At 45.5% G+C, this 15,749-nt stretch overlaps 1 protein-coding gene and 1 long non-coding RNA gene across 2 annotated transcripts; one reads left to right on the forward strand and one right to left on the reverse strand.

Moving 5' to 3' along the window:
- Positions 1-845: 845 nt before the first annotated feature.
- On the reverse strand, positions 846-5,552 carry LOC137916224 (DNA polymerase kappa-like; the record flags this gene model as incomplete). The annotated part of the gene is made up of 12 exons (XM_068759303.1): positions 5,424-5,552; positions 4,738-4,857; positions 4,493-4,645; positions 4,236-4,367; positions 4,001-4,151; positions 3,661-3,873; positions 3,383-3,507; positions 2,945-3,111; positions 2,843-2,875; positions 2,661-2,757; positions 1,952-2,123; positions 846-1,817 (listed from the first exon to the last, which is right to left on the reverse strand). Coding segments are annotated over exons 1-12 (2,464 nt in total), but the record flags the coding sequence as incomplete, so codon positions are not given.
- Positions 5,553-7,279: 1,727 nt separating this feature from the next.
- On the forward strand, positions 7,280-14,988 carry LOC137916222 (uncharacterized). The gene is made up of 3 exons (XR_011106482.1): positions 7,280-7,916; positions 7,983-8,060; positions 14,176-14,988. It is a non-coding gene; the product is annotated as an uncharacterized lncRNA (long non-coding RNA).
- The last annotated feature ends 761 nt before the right edge of the window (positions 14,989-15,749 follow it).

Here is a 15,749-nt window from a genome sequence, read left to right on the forward strand (position 1 = left end):
TGAACAGATTGGACACTCGTGAACATGGATAAAGAAAACGGCATTATTGCTTCTCTGGGGGGGGGGGGGGGGGGAAGAAAAGAGAGGCATCTACTGAGGAGGAACACAATCGTCTCACCTCTTTAAGGATATAAAGAGTGCAATTTGTGAAGGAGGACATTTTTAGAGGAAACCAGGGTTCATTGTACGAAATGAATAGGTGAGGAAGTAATTTAACCATTTCCGAGATGTGGGGGGGGGGGGGGGGCAAAGGAAGGCCCCCCTGGGCTGAAATGAGATGTTTTACTGTAGAAATCAATACAAACCTTTCACACAATGTAACGTCAGTAAATTACAAGGTCAAAGGCCACCAACACCGTCCTAAATGGACTTTCCTTCTGTTAGCTAGAAACACGTCAGACGTCTAGTCCGTCACGAACAGAACGAGATACATTCACTCGCTTCAATTCCACAGAGGAAACACTCACAGACATGCAGGAAGCAAAGTGTATAATTATAAAGCTGCTATTATCTAGACTTTTATACTTCAGTACATCAAATGACAAAAAGAGGAAGGAGCTGCACCTATTTAACTCATACAGATCATCACAGTTTAGATCTTTTGGTTCACTTTAACCCAGAAGGTTTATTATCAAAAAAACAACAAAACATTCTACCTGTCAAACAGACAGGGGCATTTAACAACTGACAAAAAAAAAAGCAAGAGCAAAAAGGAAGGTAAAATTAATCTTCCTCTCGTGAGTGGGACAGAAGTAACCAATCATCGTTGCTCTTCCAGGTTTGAGGGTGAGGAACATAGAATAAAGTTTCCGTTAGAAGGGAATGTGCTGATCAACCCCACCCACCTGAGGCCTTCCCGTTTGTAAGTGACGGTGGTGTTCCTGGAGACGTCTCCCCCCCCAGCTCATGGAGAACCTCCTGGTTCAGGCAGACATCCACGTGGCGGTTGAAGACAATGAGGTCATCGGTGTCCTGCCCCAGCTGACATATTGGGCAGATGAGGACGGGGCATTTATCGCTGCGGGACTGCGGCTGTGGCAACGTCACCTTCTTCTCGTTACCAATCGTTGACTCGGCCGTTTTCAACGAATCCATTTCCGCGCTGAGCTCCTGAGGATAAACCCTGCTTGAATTCAAATCTTCACCGCCCTTTGACCTCTGCTTTTCAACGTCACTTTCCTGATGGCCATTCCCGAGGTCCATATCCGAGCTCTGTTTTGGTTTCCTAACCCCATCGCTGAGACACAAGTCTATGTGTCCGTTGAAGACGTTCAAGTCCGTCGTCTCCACCTGCCTGAAACAAACGGGACAGGTGAAGCCCTCTGAACGTGTGCCGCCGCAGCCTGATGTGGAAGCGCGGGCCTCCACGGGGGAAACGCAATCACTTTGGGAGACGCCTGCGTTACTCTCATGGGCTCTCATTGCTGACTCTGCACCCGTTTGAGAATCCGTGCCCGGAGAAGTCATCGATGAGACATTCCGCCCATGCTCCGCCCCTTCTGCGCCACCATCTGCTGCCTGGAGTTGCCGTCGTTTGGCATGAGCCCTTTGGAAGAAAGACTGTCGGCATTCCACGCCGCTCCGACTTCCTTCCGACTCCCGTTTTCTCCAACCAGAACCTTCCGCATGCATCGGGGGAGGACAAGTAAGGGACAAGTTTTGGAGGGGCTGACTGGAGAGAGTCTCTTTGTCAAACTTTTGATGCGTTACTTGGGAGGGGTCTCGGGAGGCTGCTTTGGGCGGCTGAAGAAATCCAATGATGCTCTTCTGAAGGGCCTTTTTGTCATCCAAGCTAACGAAACCTGAGATTCTCACACCTGTGAATACAAAAACAAAAACGATCTGACGTAACCCTGATTGGATTACAACTGTGCTATCATTTGTACAAAGTATTTTGTCACAGATTACAATTATGAATTGATGTGCGAGTTATTAGGCTGAATCTAATTACCCATCAGCCTCAGTCGGAGCGGTTGGGGGCTTTCATTGTCCGTTTCTGTTTTAAGCAGTTCCTTGGCAACAGCAAATATCTCGTCTGCTGTCGTAACCGCGTATTGCAGCGTCAGCGCTCTGGTTTTCACCTCAAAATTCACATTCTTGAGCTTCAGTGTCACCGTTTTACCCTTTGGGGAGAGAAAATTGATTTGGTTCTATCAGGAGAACCGTTCAGGCCATGCCTGTCTACAAAAAAAAAAAAAAACACTTTGCGGTATAAATACAGAAGGGTCATAAATAAAAGGTAAAAACGTTTGTGATCTGTCACATCACCGATTGATTTGTCTTGATCCGTTATGTGAGAAACACACCACAAGGTAATGTGATCATCTCCCAGAGACACATTTCCAAGGCTGATAGAAGCCCCTGCTGTCTCCTTAATGGCCCTCCATTTCCTCCAGCTATCAGGGCCACATCAGGACCCTGGTAGGGGGGAGGGGGGGGGGGGGGGTGATGGTCGTGCCAAGCCATCCCAGTTCCTTTTCTAGCGATTCCCAAGGGAACGAGCAGGTGGAGGAAATCGCACGAGGTTCGGTTTGCAGTTTGGGTGATTTTGGGAAGGTCAAGAATAAGATTGTGTTTCTTTTTTACAACCAGGTTGGGATAACCTCCGTGTTCCTTCACCATGCAGAATACATTATAACGAAGCACCGCTAATGTACTACCTTAAGATCCTCCTTCTTCATGCATTCTGCCAAGTCTTCACAGAGCTCTCTGCATGTGGACAACTGCTCCTCAGCTTTGCTCAGCTCTTTAAATGTCCTGTTCAGAAAGGAAGGACTGACAGTGGAAAAAGGTCCGACACATTTTCAGCCCGTCTCTACTTCCGCCTTTATTGAAACAATACCTTTCTGTGCTCATACTTTTCCTTTCCTCGTGTCTGCAGAAAAAACAAAATGCATCATCTCATCCGTCTGAGCCGGTACGTTCTAAATGAGCTGTGAGGTACCTTGGTACATAGGTGGAGCCCAGACCCAGGGACACCTGCATGAAATGATGCCAGGTTGTCTCAGAGAACAGCAACGACAGCATCGCCATCTCCTGGCCCAGATGAGAACAGCGAGTGACGCCCAGCGCATTGAGCATCTTCTCACTCACCTTGCCAATGCCGAATACCTGGAGAGATACGCAAACCAAACTCTCAATTCAAGAGTCAGTATCGTTAAATACTGACTCTTGAATATGTTAAGGCTCTTCCTCAGTCTGTAACACAATATTAGATACTTGATACCACATGGCAACCTTCAAAAATACCAATATTCACTCGATACACCAAATGACTCGGCTCGTGTGGGACAAGTTGGGTTCTATAAGAGCACGTCTTTCCCTGCTCTACCTGGAAAGTGCCTTTAGATAACTTTGTATTTGGAGATGAATTTTACTGCACTTTGCGGACTGGTAGATTCTGGATGAAGTCCGTGACCGCTTCTCGAGTCGAGAGGAGTCTGTATTGGCCGTTGGGCTTGTTCTTGTCACTGCACACCTTGGCAAGCATCATGTTTGGAGCAATTCCTGGAAGCAGGGAATAAGTGCAATTGTTGAATCTTGTTTGCAAATGAGCGGCTCGGGAAGAAAACATACAGAACAGCAGTCCCAGAAAACTCTCATTCTTGTCTGGCAGGTTTGTCTTTGCAAAGAATGTATAGCATGGGTTTCCCCCTTCACCTGCACTGGCAGTCAGCGTGGTCTTCTGCTCGATGCGAAATCGCATCTCTTTCACAGCCTCCTCGACGGACTTTCCAAATACCTCGAACGCACCGCCGGCAGCGGCGGCATCTTCGGAGCCAAGCAGGCAGGGAGACGAGCTCGGACTCTCCTCAAACAGAAGTGGAGAGAGGTCCTTCGTCTCTGCCGCCGGATCCTCAATACGCTCTTGTGCTTCAAAGAAATGTCACAGTTTCCAACCTGATTTCCTGTTTCCTGTCATATTTTTCCATATCTGCAGTAATTAGCAAAGGTTCCAGCCGTCATAATCGCTCTACATGTCTGTATAATTGACACCTGCCTGCAGTGGCGCTGCTGGCGCGGTAGTAATGTGTACGCGGTGAGTCTGGCCAGTGTTGCCTCTGTTCCAAATGGTCTGTAAAATCCAGATAAGCTTCATCCAGGCTCAGTGGCTGGAAACGAGGATCGTAGTCGGCAAAAATCTCCCGAATCTAACAGAGACAGAAATTCAGGAGCGCCCGTCAGTTTCAGCAAGAAGCCGCGAAGTAACTTCACACTTGTGCCATCACCCTTACCTCATCGCTCGCAGCTCTGTATTTATCAAAGTTTGTTGGAACGATGACTAAATTAGGGCAGAGTTTCTTTGCGATGAAACCAGGCATGGCGGCCCGAACGCCGTACTTCCTGGCGTGGTAGTTGGATGTGGACTGAAAATGAAATAATGAGCTCCAAATGAAACACTTTAATCTGAACTCCAGATAAAAACAAAACAACTTTTACATTCGTTTTGAGGATATTCATGTCATCCCGGCAATGATTCATGTCAACCCACCAGCATGCTCGCGGATCCGACTGCCATGGGTTTGTCTTTCAACTCTGGGCAATCCCTCATCTCCACAGCAGCGTAAAAAGCGTCCATGTCCACGTGTACAATCACGCGGCTCAGATCACGGCCGCCCTCCAGCTCGCAGGCCATCCGCTCCACCTGACCACACAGATTGGATGACAAACAGTTGGAAGGTAGCTCGTTCATTTTGAAGCACACTCATGCCATCCTTTGCAAAATGTCATATTTACCTGAGCTTGTGCTTTGTTTAACTGTTGTTCCGTAATCTGCGCCTTTTGTAGCATAATTCTTTCAATGCGCTGGTTCACCTGTTGCTCTCTTTTCAGCTCGTTCTCATAAAATCGAGATCCCTGCAGGGAAACAACACGGCCAATAAAAGGTCCGTAAAAAACATCTTCCATTTTCCCTCTCAGCTCTTTTATCGTGTTTGAGAGGTCAATAATGAGTCATGATTATAAAGCTGGACTCTTCAACAGACGCGGAAGCGGGATCCTGGAGATGTTCTACGGCAGCGATCTTTTACGTCCTCCTCCTGGGACGGGGCCCTGACTTATTCCTAACGCGTATCAGTTAGATATGCGTCATGTTTTATATGTGATCAATACAAAGTGTGTAGAAATAAAGCAGCTAAAAGTGTTGTGAGGCTTTATGCATTGTAATCGAGCATCGCTTGATGCTCATCATAGAAATATCTAACACAAGAAAAAACAAAACACAAGGATTCCACGACATTCCAGTGAGGATATGGGACTTTTCAGGCTAACAATAGCAATAGTTAACCTCACGTTTCATATTATTTTCTCAAGTCACACAGTATCTTTCTTGAGACCATTTAATATGGCAGACTACTGTGAATGTGTATGAATGGACGAACACAGAACTCAGGGACGGTCTTCCACTGCAGGGATTTGTCTACCTTGGATGACTCCATGATGATCTTGTTGATCTTGTCCCTGTCAAGGCCCTCCATGCCAGCCTTGTTATCATTGAGGGCCATTCTGGAAAGGAAGCCCTCTGCTTTAGTCGATTCCGCCTGAATCTCCATTTCGAACAGTCGACTCCCTGGAAAGCAAACAGTCGTCCAATTGGCGGGTCAAACCATTATAAGGGTATATAAACGTGTAATATACTCGCAGCAATACTTCATATTTTCTTTGAGCCTTTTCAGATTTAATAACTCACGCTTTCACCTCAAACCAACTTTGCTGTCTCTCAGCTGTCAAACGTTCGTTCCATGTTTTGAAACGGAGTCTTGGGCGGTACTTCCGCGTTCAAGCGTGACTGCTCTAATGGGCGGGACTTATTCTTCTTCTGTGGTTAATGATCTGGAATCATTGTTCCTTGCCCTGCTGCCACCTTCTGGATCATATCGTCACTCCATCAAATAGACATATGCAGCAATTTGTATTCTCATTCCTAAAATAAACTATTTATTATGTATACTGCTATATATATATATGTTCTATCTAGAATTCAGTTAAACCCATATCCTTTATTTATAAGCTCTCTCTGGCCTATACTGCCTGCTTGAAATAAATGTATGGGTAACTACTTTATAGTAAGTAATCTTCAGTGTATAGTTTAGGTTTAGGTTATTATAACCAAATAATAATCCCTTCTTCCTTTCCCACCACATCCTTTGCTTTATTGTGCTGAAAAATCCAAGTCTACTCAATAATGAATAAAGGTTCAATATTTTTGTCTCTCACTCCTAGTGTTGGTTTACACTCCTGATTTATATCATTCCATGCAGTTCTTTTCCCCACAGCCCAGGAACACTGAATATTTATGCAAATGTTTGACAGTATGTGTTTATTCCTGCATTAATTAGATCAAAAAATGCCTTTTTGCTACTTCCCTGACATCAAGCAGAATCTCAAGAATTAGGTGTTGGCAAATTCCAGGAAGAACCAATCCCTGTTTTCTTGATATGTAAGACTGAATCACTCCAAACAATTTCTGACTTTTGTTTAATATGATTGCATCTTACAGATTTGAAGAAAGGAAGAACATTCTTGCAGGATATGAGTTAAATGGACTGGTACTGGTTAAAAGTGCAATATAAATGCAACGTCGACACTACTTTTCTTGTAAAGTTCAATGGCACTTGTTTTTATAATTTGAATAGATAAATAAATACAGATTTTAAAAGCATGCATGGTTTGTGTAAATTTAATATATTATTACTTTGTTGTTAAAATGACTCGAAAGGACTCGAAACTCGAAGTGCAGGACTTGCGACTTGACTTGGGACTTGTTAGTCCCAAGTCAACTGACAGATGACCTGAGAAAGATGTGCTCTAGATTTAAGGCTGGAAATTGAAAGTTTTCCTCTTGTGGACCTCATGAACCTTAGACTGTAGCGTTATCATTAAAATAGTATTTTAAAAATACAGATAAAGTGCAAAGTGGTCGACAGAAGAACTGCAGGCACCCATTCAAGTCTCTCTGCAGAATAGACGAGCATACCTGAGCCAAATTAAAATTATATAGACTATCTGGGGTTGTTTTTTAAATTAGATTTTTGTGCAGCTGTACTTTTCGTGTAATTTAAGATGTAACAACTCTTTCCTTAAACAAACAAAAAATAAAATCCCACTGTTTCATCGATTTTATTCCTGGTTCAGTTCCTTTCATGCTTTTAATTTTGAAGCAAAAGAATATACGACTTCCGTTGATGACGTTATGTTATGTAACTTGACGAATTTATAAGGTACACAGTAAAGCGTGGCTGTAGCTCCTCCCCCCCCCCCCCTCCCCTCCGGAGTGAAGACAAGCTAGTCTGAGCTCCGATGTTGCTAACTAAGCTGCGATCGGGTTTGCTATCCGTCATTTGTTGCTTGAAGTTCAGGTGCAGCGTCGACCCGAAGGCCTCTTCATCCACCACGCCTTTGGGTCGCTTGTCAGCCGAAGCTAATGAAACCAATCACAAGTTTTAGTTAAGTTGATGCGAGTTGCGTCGTTTGACAGCTAACGCTAACTAGCTAGTCTCATTGGCGTTCGACGTCATTTTCAAAACAAAGCCCGCAAAACGTTGGAAGTTCCGGAATAGATTCGCTGCGACACGCACCGGGGTTTAAGTCTGTTTACCGAACGACGCGACCGCAACCGATGTTTATCCCAATCGGCTACTTTTTTCCCCGGTTAATTTGCCGACGTTAATGCTAAATTGAAGAAGAAAAAACAACGATCAGCCCACATTGCCCCCGGAGCTAGCGTTAATGTACTGTAGCAGGGGACACCACAGGGTGAATGTGCTGGAGGCCACCACAGGGTGTCGCCCTCTCCTGGGGCGCTTCTCCTTAAAAAGGGAGCGGCTGTTGGCCAAGATGATGCCAATTTCCTGTCGGGTGACCAGATTGTTTGCTGGGCCCACATGCATGGTCGAAGCATCTGATGAGCTAGGCCGGTGAATATTTTAATATGTTGATTTTATATATCATGTTTTAGGTTTTAAATGTGTTTTACTTGATAGGGTCTGTTGAAGACCGGAGTGATTCGAGCTCGGATTCGTAAGGGTTGACTGACTGGGCATGGGAGAACGACGCCTCAGGTATGCGGTCTTTTAAAGTTTTAGACATATCTTATTAAATGTGTTTTAACAAATAATAATGTTGTACTTGTTTTGGTTATTTCAGTGTTCATGTCGCCACTGCCTGCTGTCTTTTTGTATTAAGTTTAGTTCGAGTTTTGTTTTGAGTTAGTCCGCTCCGTGTCGTACATCTGTGTTTTGTTTATTGTGTAAGTTTGTACGAGCGGACTAACTCTCTTACCTATTTTTATGTTTTGTTTATTTATTCTTTTGTTTCATTCTTTTCTTTTGTTTTGTCACTTCCCTCCCTTGTATCCCGTTGACACTCCAATACCCACCATACCCGATCCTATTTTTACGTGTGGTTTTATTAGTGCATGGGTTTGTGGTGTGTTGCTTTTAAGTTTGCAGTGAGTTTGAGTGTTGACGTTGCGGTTCTCTTCCGCCTTGTAGTGCGGTTCTATTCGGGGTGGACTGGGGACTGCCAGGCAATACGGGATAAGGTGAAGAGTGACTTCCCATCTGTCATTGTGTAATAAATACTTGTAACCCTTCGTCATTGTGCTTGTCCCTCTGTGCTCCCCGTAACATTTGGCGTTGTCGGCAAAGCAAAACGGGGGGAAGTGACTTTTTTTGTTGTTAGTTTGGTAAGACAGCAGGAGCGGCAGCAGCGCAGTGATTCCTCGTCGCGCTGTGACGTTGGCATGGATCCAGGAAGTGACAGCGGCGTGGCTCGGGAGGAGCCGGATAGACAGGCCATGTCTCAGCGAATCGAGGACTTGGAGAATGAACTGGCTGAGTTAAGAACTGCACAAGCTGCCACGCATCCAGAAATGCCCTCCACCTCATCTGGAGCAACGGGTGGAGATGCACGAAATGTGAGACACACAGACTCTGTTATTTACGTGCAGCAGGACAGAAGAATGCCTCGGTTCTCGGGTAAAGTGGATGGTTCCGATGCGCTAACACTGGACGAGTGGATCGAGAAAGTGAGAGACTTTGTGCAAACGAGAGGGCGCACTGAGAAAGAACGTGCCCAAATAGTTTTTGACCACCTAGAGGGCGCTGCCCGTACAGAGATAAAGTTTTTGCCGGCTGTTCAAAGAGAGAATGTCGAATTCATTTTTGATGTTCTTAAGGCAGTGTATGGTTGCATGCACTCCCGTATTACATTACAACGTAAATTTTACAACCGTAAACAGCTAGAGGGAGAGTCTTTCCTTGATTATTCACATGCTTTAATGGACTTACTGGATCAGGTTTCCAAAACTGATGTGCACGTTGCAATTAAAGATTTACGTGACCAGTTTTGTGATGGGGTGAGAGACCAGGCGCTCAGAATGAGACTGGGAGATTTAGTGAATTCTAACCCCGACTGGACTATACGAGATGTTAGAGGTGAAGCCACAAGATGGATGGCACAACAGGAAAATCAGTCCCCCAAATCCAAATGCAATAATGCTTCAGTCTTAAATGAAATGTCTGTCTCCTGCGAAAGTGCTGTGTCTCGTCCTTCAGAGTTTGGGGAGCTGGTGTCGTTGTTAAAGGCACAGCAGACGCAGTTGGAATTGGTCATGAAGGCCTTGGTCCCAAGTAGTGCGCCTCCCCCAAGAGTACGTAACTTTCGACCCTCAAAAGCTGCAGATGGAAGACCAATTTGTTTTAGATGCAACGAAGTTGGGCATATTGCACGTAATTGTCCTGCGGTTACAATCCGTCCTAAAGATGGAACCCAGTTCCCAAAGTCATCGGGAGACTGGAACCCGCCAGTGTTCAGAGCCAGACATTGGTGGGGGCTTTGCAGGGCTCTAGTGAGTGTATAAGTTCCAAGTCCAAATGTCCAAATGTATCTACTTTGATTGGTGAGTGCTTGGAGGGGGAGGTGGATTTTGATGGGATCAATGTAAATTCTTTGTTGGATAGTGGATCCATGGTAACAACTCTAACTGAAAGTTCTTTCAAGCAAAGATTTTCTCATTTGTCAGATAAAGAACTCAAAGACTGTGGCTGGTTGGGTCTGAGGGCTGCAAATGGGTTAAAAATCCCGTGCCTTGGTTATATCGAGTTCGATATTACTGTGCTGAGTGTGACGCTTCCACGGTTGGGAGTACTGATTGTTGAAGATCCGAGCGACCATTACATGAAAGAGAAAAAGACGCATGTTCCTGGGGTGGTGGGAATGAATGTCTTGAACTCTCTTTATGTTGAGCTGTGTAAGAGATATGGTCCCGACCTGTGGGAGGCGCCAGTGCTCACAGCAGCCCCTCGTGGATGGAGGCTGGCCCTCAGATACTGCGAGATGATGGAGGTCATGGCCAACTCTCCGGACCCTTATTCCATCAGAGTACAGGGTAAGAAACCATTCTGTGTCCCTGCAGGTAGTCTCTGTTATGTCCCGGTAACATGTCCACAGATGCCTCTACACCAACCTATAGACCTGTTCGTAGAGCCTCTTGGTCCTGGAGAGGGCAGTTTACCTGAGGGGCTATTGGTTTCTCCCTCTTTAGTAAAGGCAGAAAAGGGCAAGGCATTTGTCCCCATTACTAATGTGGGTAAAACAGACGTGTGGTTGACATCTCGAAGAGTTGCTGCTACGGTTCAAACAGCCACTGTTGTGTCGGCTGACCCGCATATACAGGTTTCCATTGACTCTCAGAGTTGCATGGCATATGTGTCCAGTCAGGAGAGTGCTGTCGACGACACTTTATTGGATTGGCCAGAGTTTGAAAATCTGCAAGGGAAGGCAAAAAAGCAAGCCAGCGATTTGTTATTAAAATACAACCAAGTGTTTGCAAGGAATGACCTAGATGTGGGCAGTACCAACTTAATAAAACATGAAATCCCACTATTGGATGAAACACCAGTACGGCAGCCCTATAGACGCATTCCCCCTTCCCAATATGATTTGGCACGTTCCCACGTTCAACAACTTTTACAGAGCCACATTATTAGAGAAAGTAGTAGTCCGTATGCATCACCAATTGTGTTGGTACAGAGGAAGGATGGCTCCTTACGGATGTGTGTCGATTACAGGCAATTAAATGCCAGAACTAGGAAGGATGCATTTCCCTCACCTAGAATTGATGAATCCCTTGATGCTTTGGGCGGGGCCCAGTGGTTCACAACCCTGGACTTGGCAAGTGGGTACAGTCAAGTTGAGATGGCGGAGAAAGATAAGGCAAAAACTGCATTCTGTACACCTTTCGGATTGTTTGAGTTTAATCGCATGCCATTTGGATTATGTAATGCGCCAAGTACATTTCAGCGTCTCATGGAGCGCCTGTTTGGAGACTGCCGTCATCAGTCTCTGTTGTTATACCTGGACGATGTTATTGTTTTTTCATCATCTGTAGAGCAACATCTGCAACAATTAGACCAGGTTTTTTCTCGACTCAAAACACAAGGGTTGAAGGTGAAGCTTTCAAAGTGCCTCTTTTTCCAAAAACGTGTAAAGTACCTGGGCCATGTGGTGTCAGCTGAGGGGGTTTCTACTGATCCGGAGAAGGTAGCCGTGGTGCGTGACTGGAAGCGTCCTGTTAACCTGGCTGAGCTTCGCTCATTTTTGGGATTTGCCAGCTACTACAGGAGATTTATGGGAGGATTTTCTAACATGGCTTCCCCCTTAAATCGATCAGTGGCTCGGCTCCTCCCTCCTGGCAGGAAAGGAAAAACGCCAAAAAAACCTTTGAGCGAAGTTTGGGATGCAGAATGTGAGCAGAGTTTTCAGACTATTAAGAATGCATTAATCACTACAACTGTTCTTGCTTATGCAGACTTCCAGAAACCTTATGTGTTGGAAGTAGATGCCAGCCATGGAGGGTTAGGAGCTGTTCTCTCCCAGGAGCATGAGGGTAAGCTTCGTCCTATAGCTTTTGCGAGCCGTAGCCTAAAGCCCACAGAGCGGAACATGAAAAATTACAGTTCCATGAAGTTGGAGTTGGTGGCGCTGAAGTGGGCTGTAACGGAAACATTCAGGGATTACCTGCTGGGAAATAAATGTACAGTTTTCACGGATAATAATCCACTAAGTCACTTGGCCACAACCAAAGCTTGGGGCGACGGAGCAGAGATGGGCCTCCGAGTTGGCAGTCTTCGACCTCACACTGAAATACCGTCCCGGCTCACAAAATACTAATGCGGATGCGTTGTCCCGCCAACATGCCATTTTAAGGGAGTCTGAGATTAGCTCTGATGTTGTTGAAGGGGTCCTTGGGCTGCAGGAAGAGATCAGTACGCTGCCTGGGTTATTGAGGTCTGATCTTGTCACACTCCAACATCAGGATCCTAATATTGGCCCTTTTTTGGAGTGTTGGGAGAGAGGTGGGATGCCTGATGCTAGGGAGCGTAATAAGTTTACTAAGGGCACCAGGGAGTTGATAAGGCAGTGGGGTTGTCTTGGAGAGAGAGAGTCGGTGCTCTATCGCCGCGTTTGCACCCCAGATGGACAGGCTGAGCTTGAGCAACTTGTATTGCCCCAGTGTTTGCAGGAAAACATTCTTCGCTCCCTTCACGATGGACAAGGTCATCAAGGCATAGAAAGGACTTTTCAGTTGGTGCGTGCTCGTCACTACTGGCCAAATATGTACTCTGATATAGAGAAGTGGTGTAAAACCTGTGAAAGATGCGTGTTGTCGAAAGCTGTGCAGCCAAAAGTCAAAACGTACATGGGCACAGTCAAGGCGTCACGGCCTCATGAGATTCTGGCAATAGATTTTACAGTTTTAGAGCTCTCCACTGACGGCAGGGAAAATGTCCTTGTAATGACTGACGTTTTCTCTAAGTACACGCAAACTGTCCCTACTAAAGACCAGCGGGCTAGTACAGTTGCAGAGGCATTGGTAAAAAATTGGTTTCAGGTTTTTGGTGTCCCGGGTTGCATTCATTCGGACCAAGGAAGAAATTTTGAGAGTAGTTTGGTTCAGCAGCTCTGCAGGTTATATAAAATCGAGAAGCCGCACTACACCATACCACCCCCAGGGGAATGGCCAGTGTGAGCGTTTCAATCGCACTTTGCATGATTTATTGCGTACCCTGCCACCTGAACGGAAACGCGGGTGGCCTCGCCATCTTGCACAAGTGACATTTGCGTACAACACCGCTGTACACCAAACTACTGGCAGGACACCATATTTTTTAATGTTTGGGCGGGAGCCACAACTGCCCATTGACTCTCTTGTTGGAAACAACCAGGAGGAGGACCTTCCTATGGAAGAGTGGGTAGAAGAACACCAAAAATCTCTAGCGGCAGCCTATGAGATGGTACAACGAAGGATGGATGACAAAGTGGCTCAGAGGGACTCAAGGAATCAGGATGTACCTGTGGCACCGGATTTTGAGCAGGGAGATCTAGTATACACACGAAATCATGCTGTTAGGGGTCGGAATAAGATTCAGGACTTTTGGGACCCAGCTCCATATCAAATAGTCCATCCACCTCCGGCTCGAGGAGTAGTGTATTCTATAGCACCTGCAGGTCAGGACGGTCCTCTGCGACAGATACATAGGGCTGAGATGAGGAGTGTGCCTGAAAGTAGAGGGGTGGAGGAGACTGGAGCCGGGGGGATAGAGAATCCTCCCTCTGACGAGAATCCTCCCTTTGATGGTAACCCAACCAACGTTGTCATAGACCAGGATGAACTCAAATCCCTCCCTGGATCAGAGAGCGGAAACTGTAATGCTGGAAATGTGTCTGATCAGGTTCTTTCAGACCAAGAACCCATGGGAGAAACTGATGCATCTTTAGTTTCTGGGCCTAGGAGGTTGGAGAGGAGAACGGCTGGGCAGCATTCAAATCCGCATCGGCTGCCTCAGTCGGTGCAGATCATGCCTTGAATAACTTGATGATTGAGTACATCGTCGGGTCGCCGATGCACGCTGAGGGGGAGGAATGTAGCAGGGGACGCCACAGGGTGAATGTGCTGGAGGCCACCACAGGGTGTCGCCCTCTCCTGGGGCGCTTCTCCTTAAAAAGGGAGCGGCTGTTGGCCAAGATGATGCCAATTTCCTGTCGGGTGACCAGATTGTTTGCTGGGCCCACATGCATGGTCGAAGCATCTGATGAGCTAAGCCGGTGAATATTTTAATATGTTGATTTTATATATCATGTTTTAGGTTTTAAATGTGTTTTACTTGATAGGGTCTGTTGAAGACCGGAGTGGTTCGAGCTCGGATTCGTAAGGGTTGAATGACTGGGCGTGGGAGAACGACGCCTCAGGTATGCGGTCTTTTAAAGTTTTAGACATATCTTATTAAATGTGTTTTAACAAATAATAATGTTGTACTTGTTTTGGTTATTTCAGTGTTCATGTCGCCGCTGCCTGCTGTCTTTTTGTATTAAGTTTAGTTTGAGTTTTGTTTTGAGTTAGTCCGCTCCGTGTCGTACATCTGTGTTTTGTTTATTGTGTAAGTTTGTACGAGCGGACTAACTCTCTTACCTATTTTTATGTTTTGTTTATTTATTCTTTTGTTTCATTCTTTTGTTTTGTCACTTCCCTCCCTTGTATCCCGTTGACACTCCAATACCCACCATACCCGATCCTATTTTTGCGTGTGGTTTTATTAGTGTGTTACGGTTGTCTCGCTGCCTCTGCGTTGTGTTGTGTAACAGAATTGCAGGTCCACACACGGCTGGTTCTGTCGCCTTTTTACTGGATTTATACAAAAAAAGGTACATTCATTCATCTCGGGATCATGTACTGCTCCGTCCAGCGTGTTCGAATGAAGTCCTGAATATTGTACATTAAATAACAATACAATAAAATTAAACATTTTCAACACGAACTGTATTGCAACTTAATGTAACCACAGGTTAGCATTTTAAGCTAAGCGGAGCCTTAGCTTACTGCATAGCGATTAGCTTCATGCTAGCGGACTGAGTTAGCACAAAGCTCCAACCATGAAAACCAAAGAAAATAAATGAAAACCATGCTAGCGGAGCTGACTAGCATTAAACTCGTAACATCAGCATCACAAAGAAATAAATAATTACACACCTGGATTTATACAAAAAAAGGTACATTCATTCATCTCGGGATCATGTACTGCTCCGTCCAGCGTGTTCGAATGAAGTGCTGGGGGAGGGGAAGCAGGAAATGGGCCAAAACCATAGGACGGCAAGCCAGGAGGGACAAAATACTCCAAATCATAAACACCCCGAGATGTACATTATAACAAATGAAATAAAAAACGTGTGTAATTATAAAAAGGGAAACAAGACAAATACATTACTAGAAAATAAATAAATCTCCTTTTATGCAGGATTTAACTGCATCCATATTTACTCCGTTACATACACCCCCCTTAAATCCTGCTAAATCGGGGATGTACACCCAAAACCGCCCAAAGAAGAGCAAGAAGTTCCAGACAAGAATGAGGAGGGAAGCAGGAGACGGAGAGAGGGGTCACTAGAATGCTAAAGGAAGAAAGACCTGCAGTGTACTATTGTCATTAAGAGCGTCAAAAGCTGTCGATTAAAAAATCCTCGATCTAGGGAGTACTTAAACGGGAAGGCGCCCTATCCCATACTAAAAAGTAGACTACAGAGATGCCTGTTACACCTCAAACTCTGCTAAAACTGGACGACCGATAATGAAAACTACACTGCGAGGTCTACTCCTAAAAACACCTGTAGCTTGACACAAACAAAAAAACAAACTGCTACTGCACGTGCACTACTGGCAGGTGCTATCATCAGCTCAAAACAAGCTGGTA

The sequence above is a fragment of the Brachionichthys hirsutus genome, unplaced genomic scaffold (assembly GCF_040956055.1).
Source record: "Brachionichthys hirsutus isolate HB-005 unplaced genomic scaffold, CSIRO-AGI_Bhir_v1 contig_681, whole genome shotgun sequence".
In the NCBI taxonomy this organism is placed as follows: domain Eukaryota; kingdom Metazoa; phylum Chordata; class Actinopteri; order Lophiiformes; family Brachionichthyidae; genus Brachionichthys; species Brachionichthys hirsutus.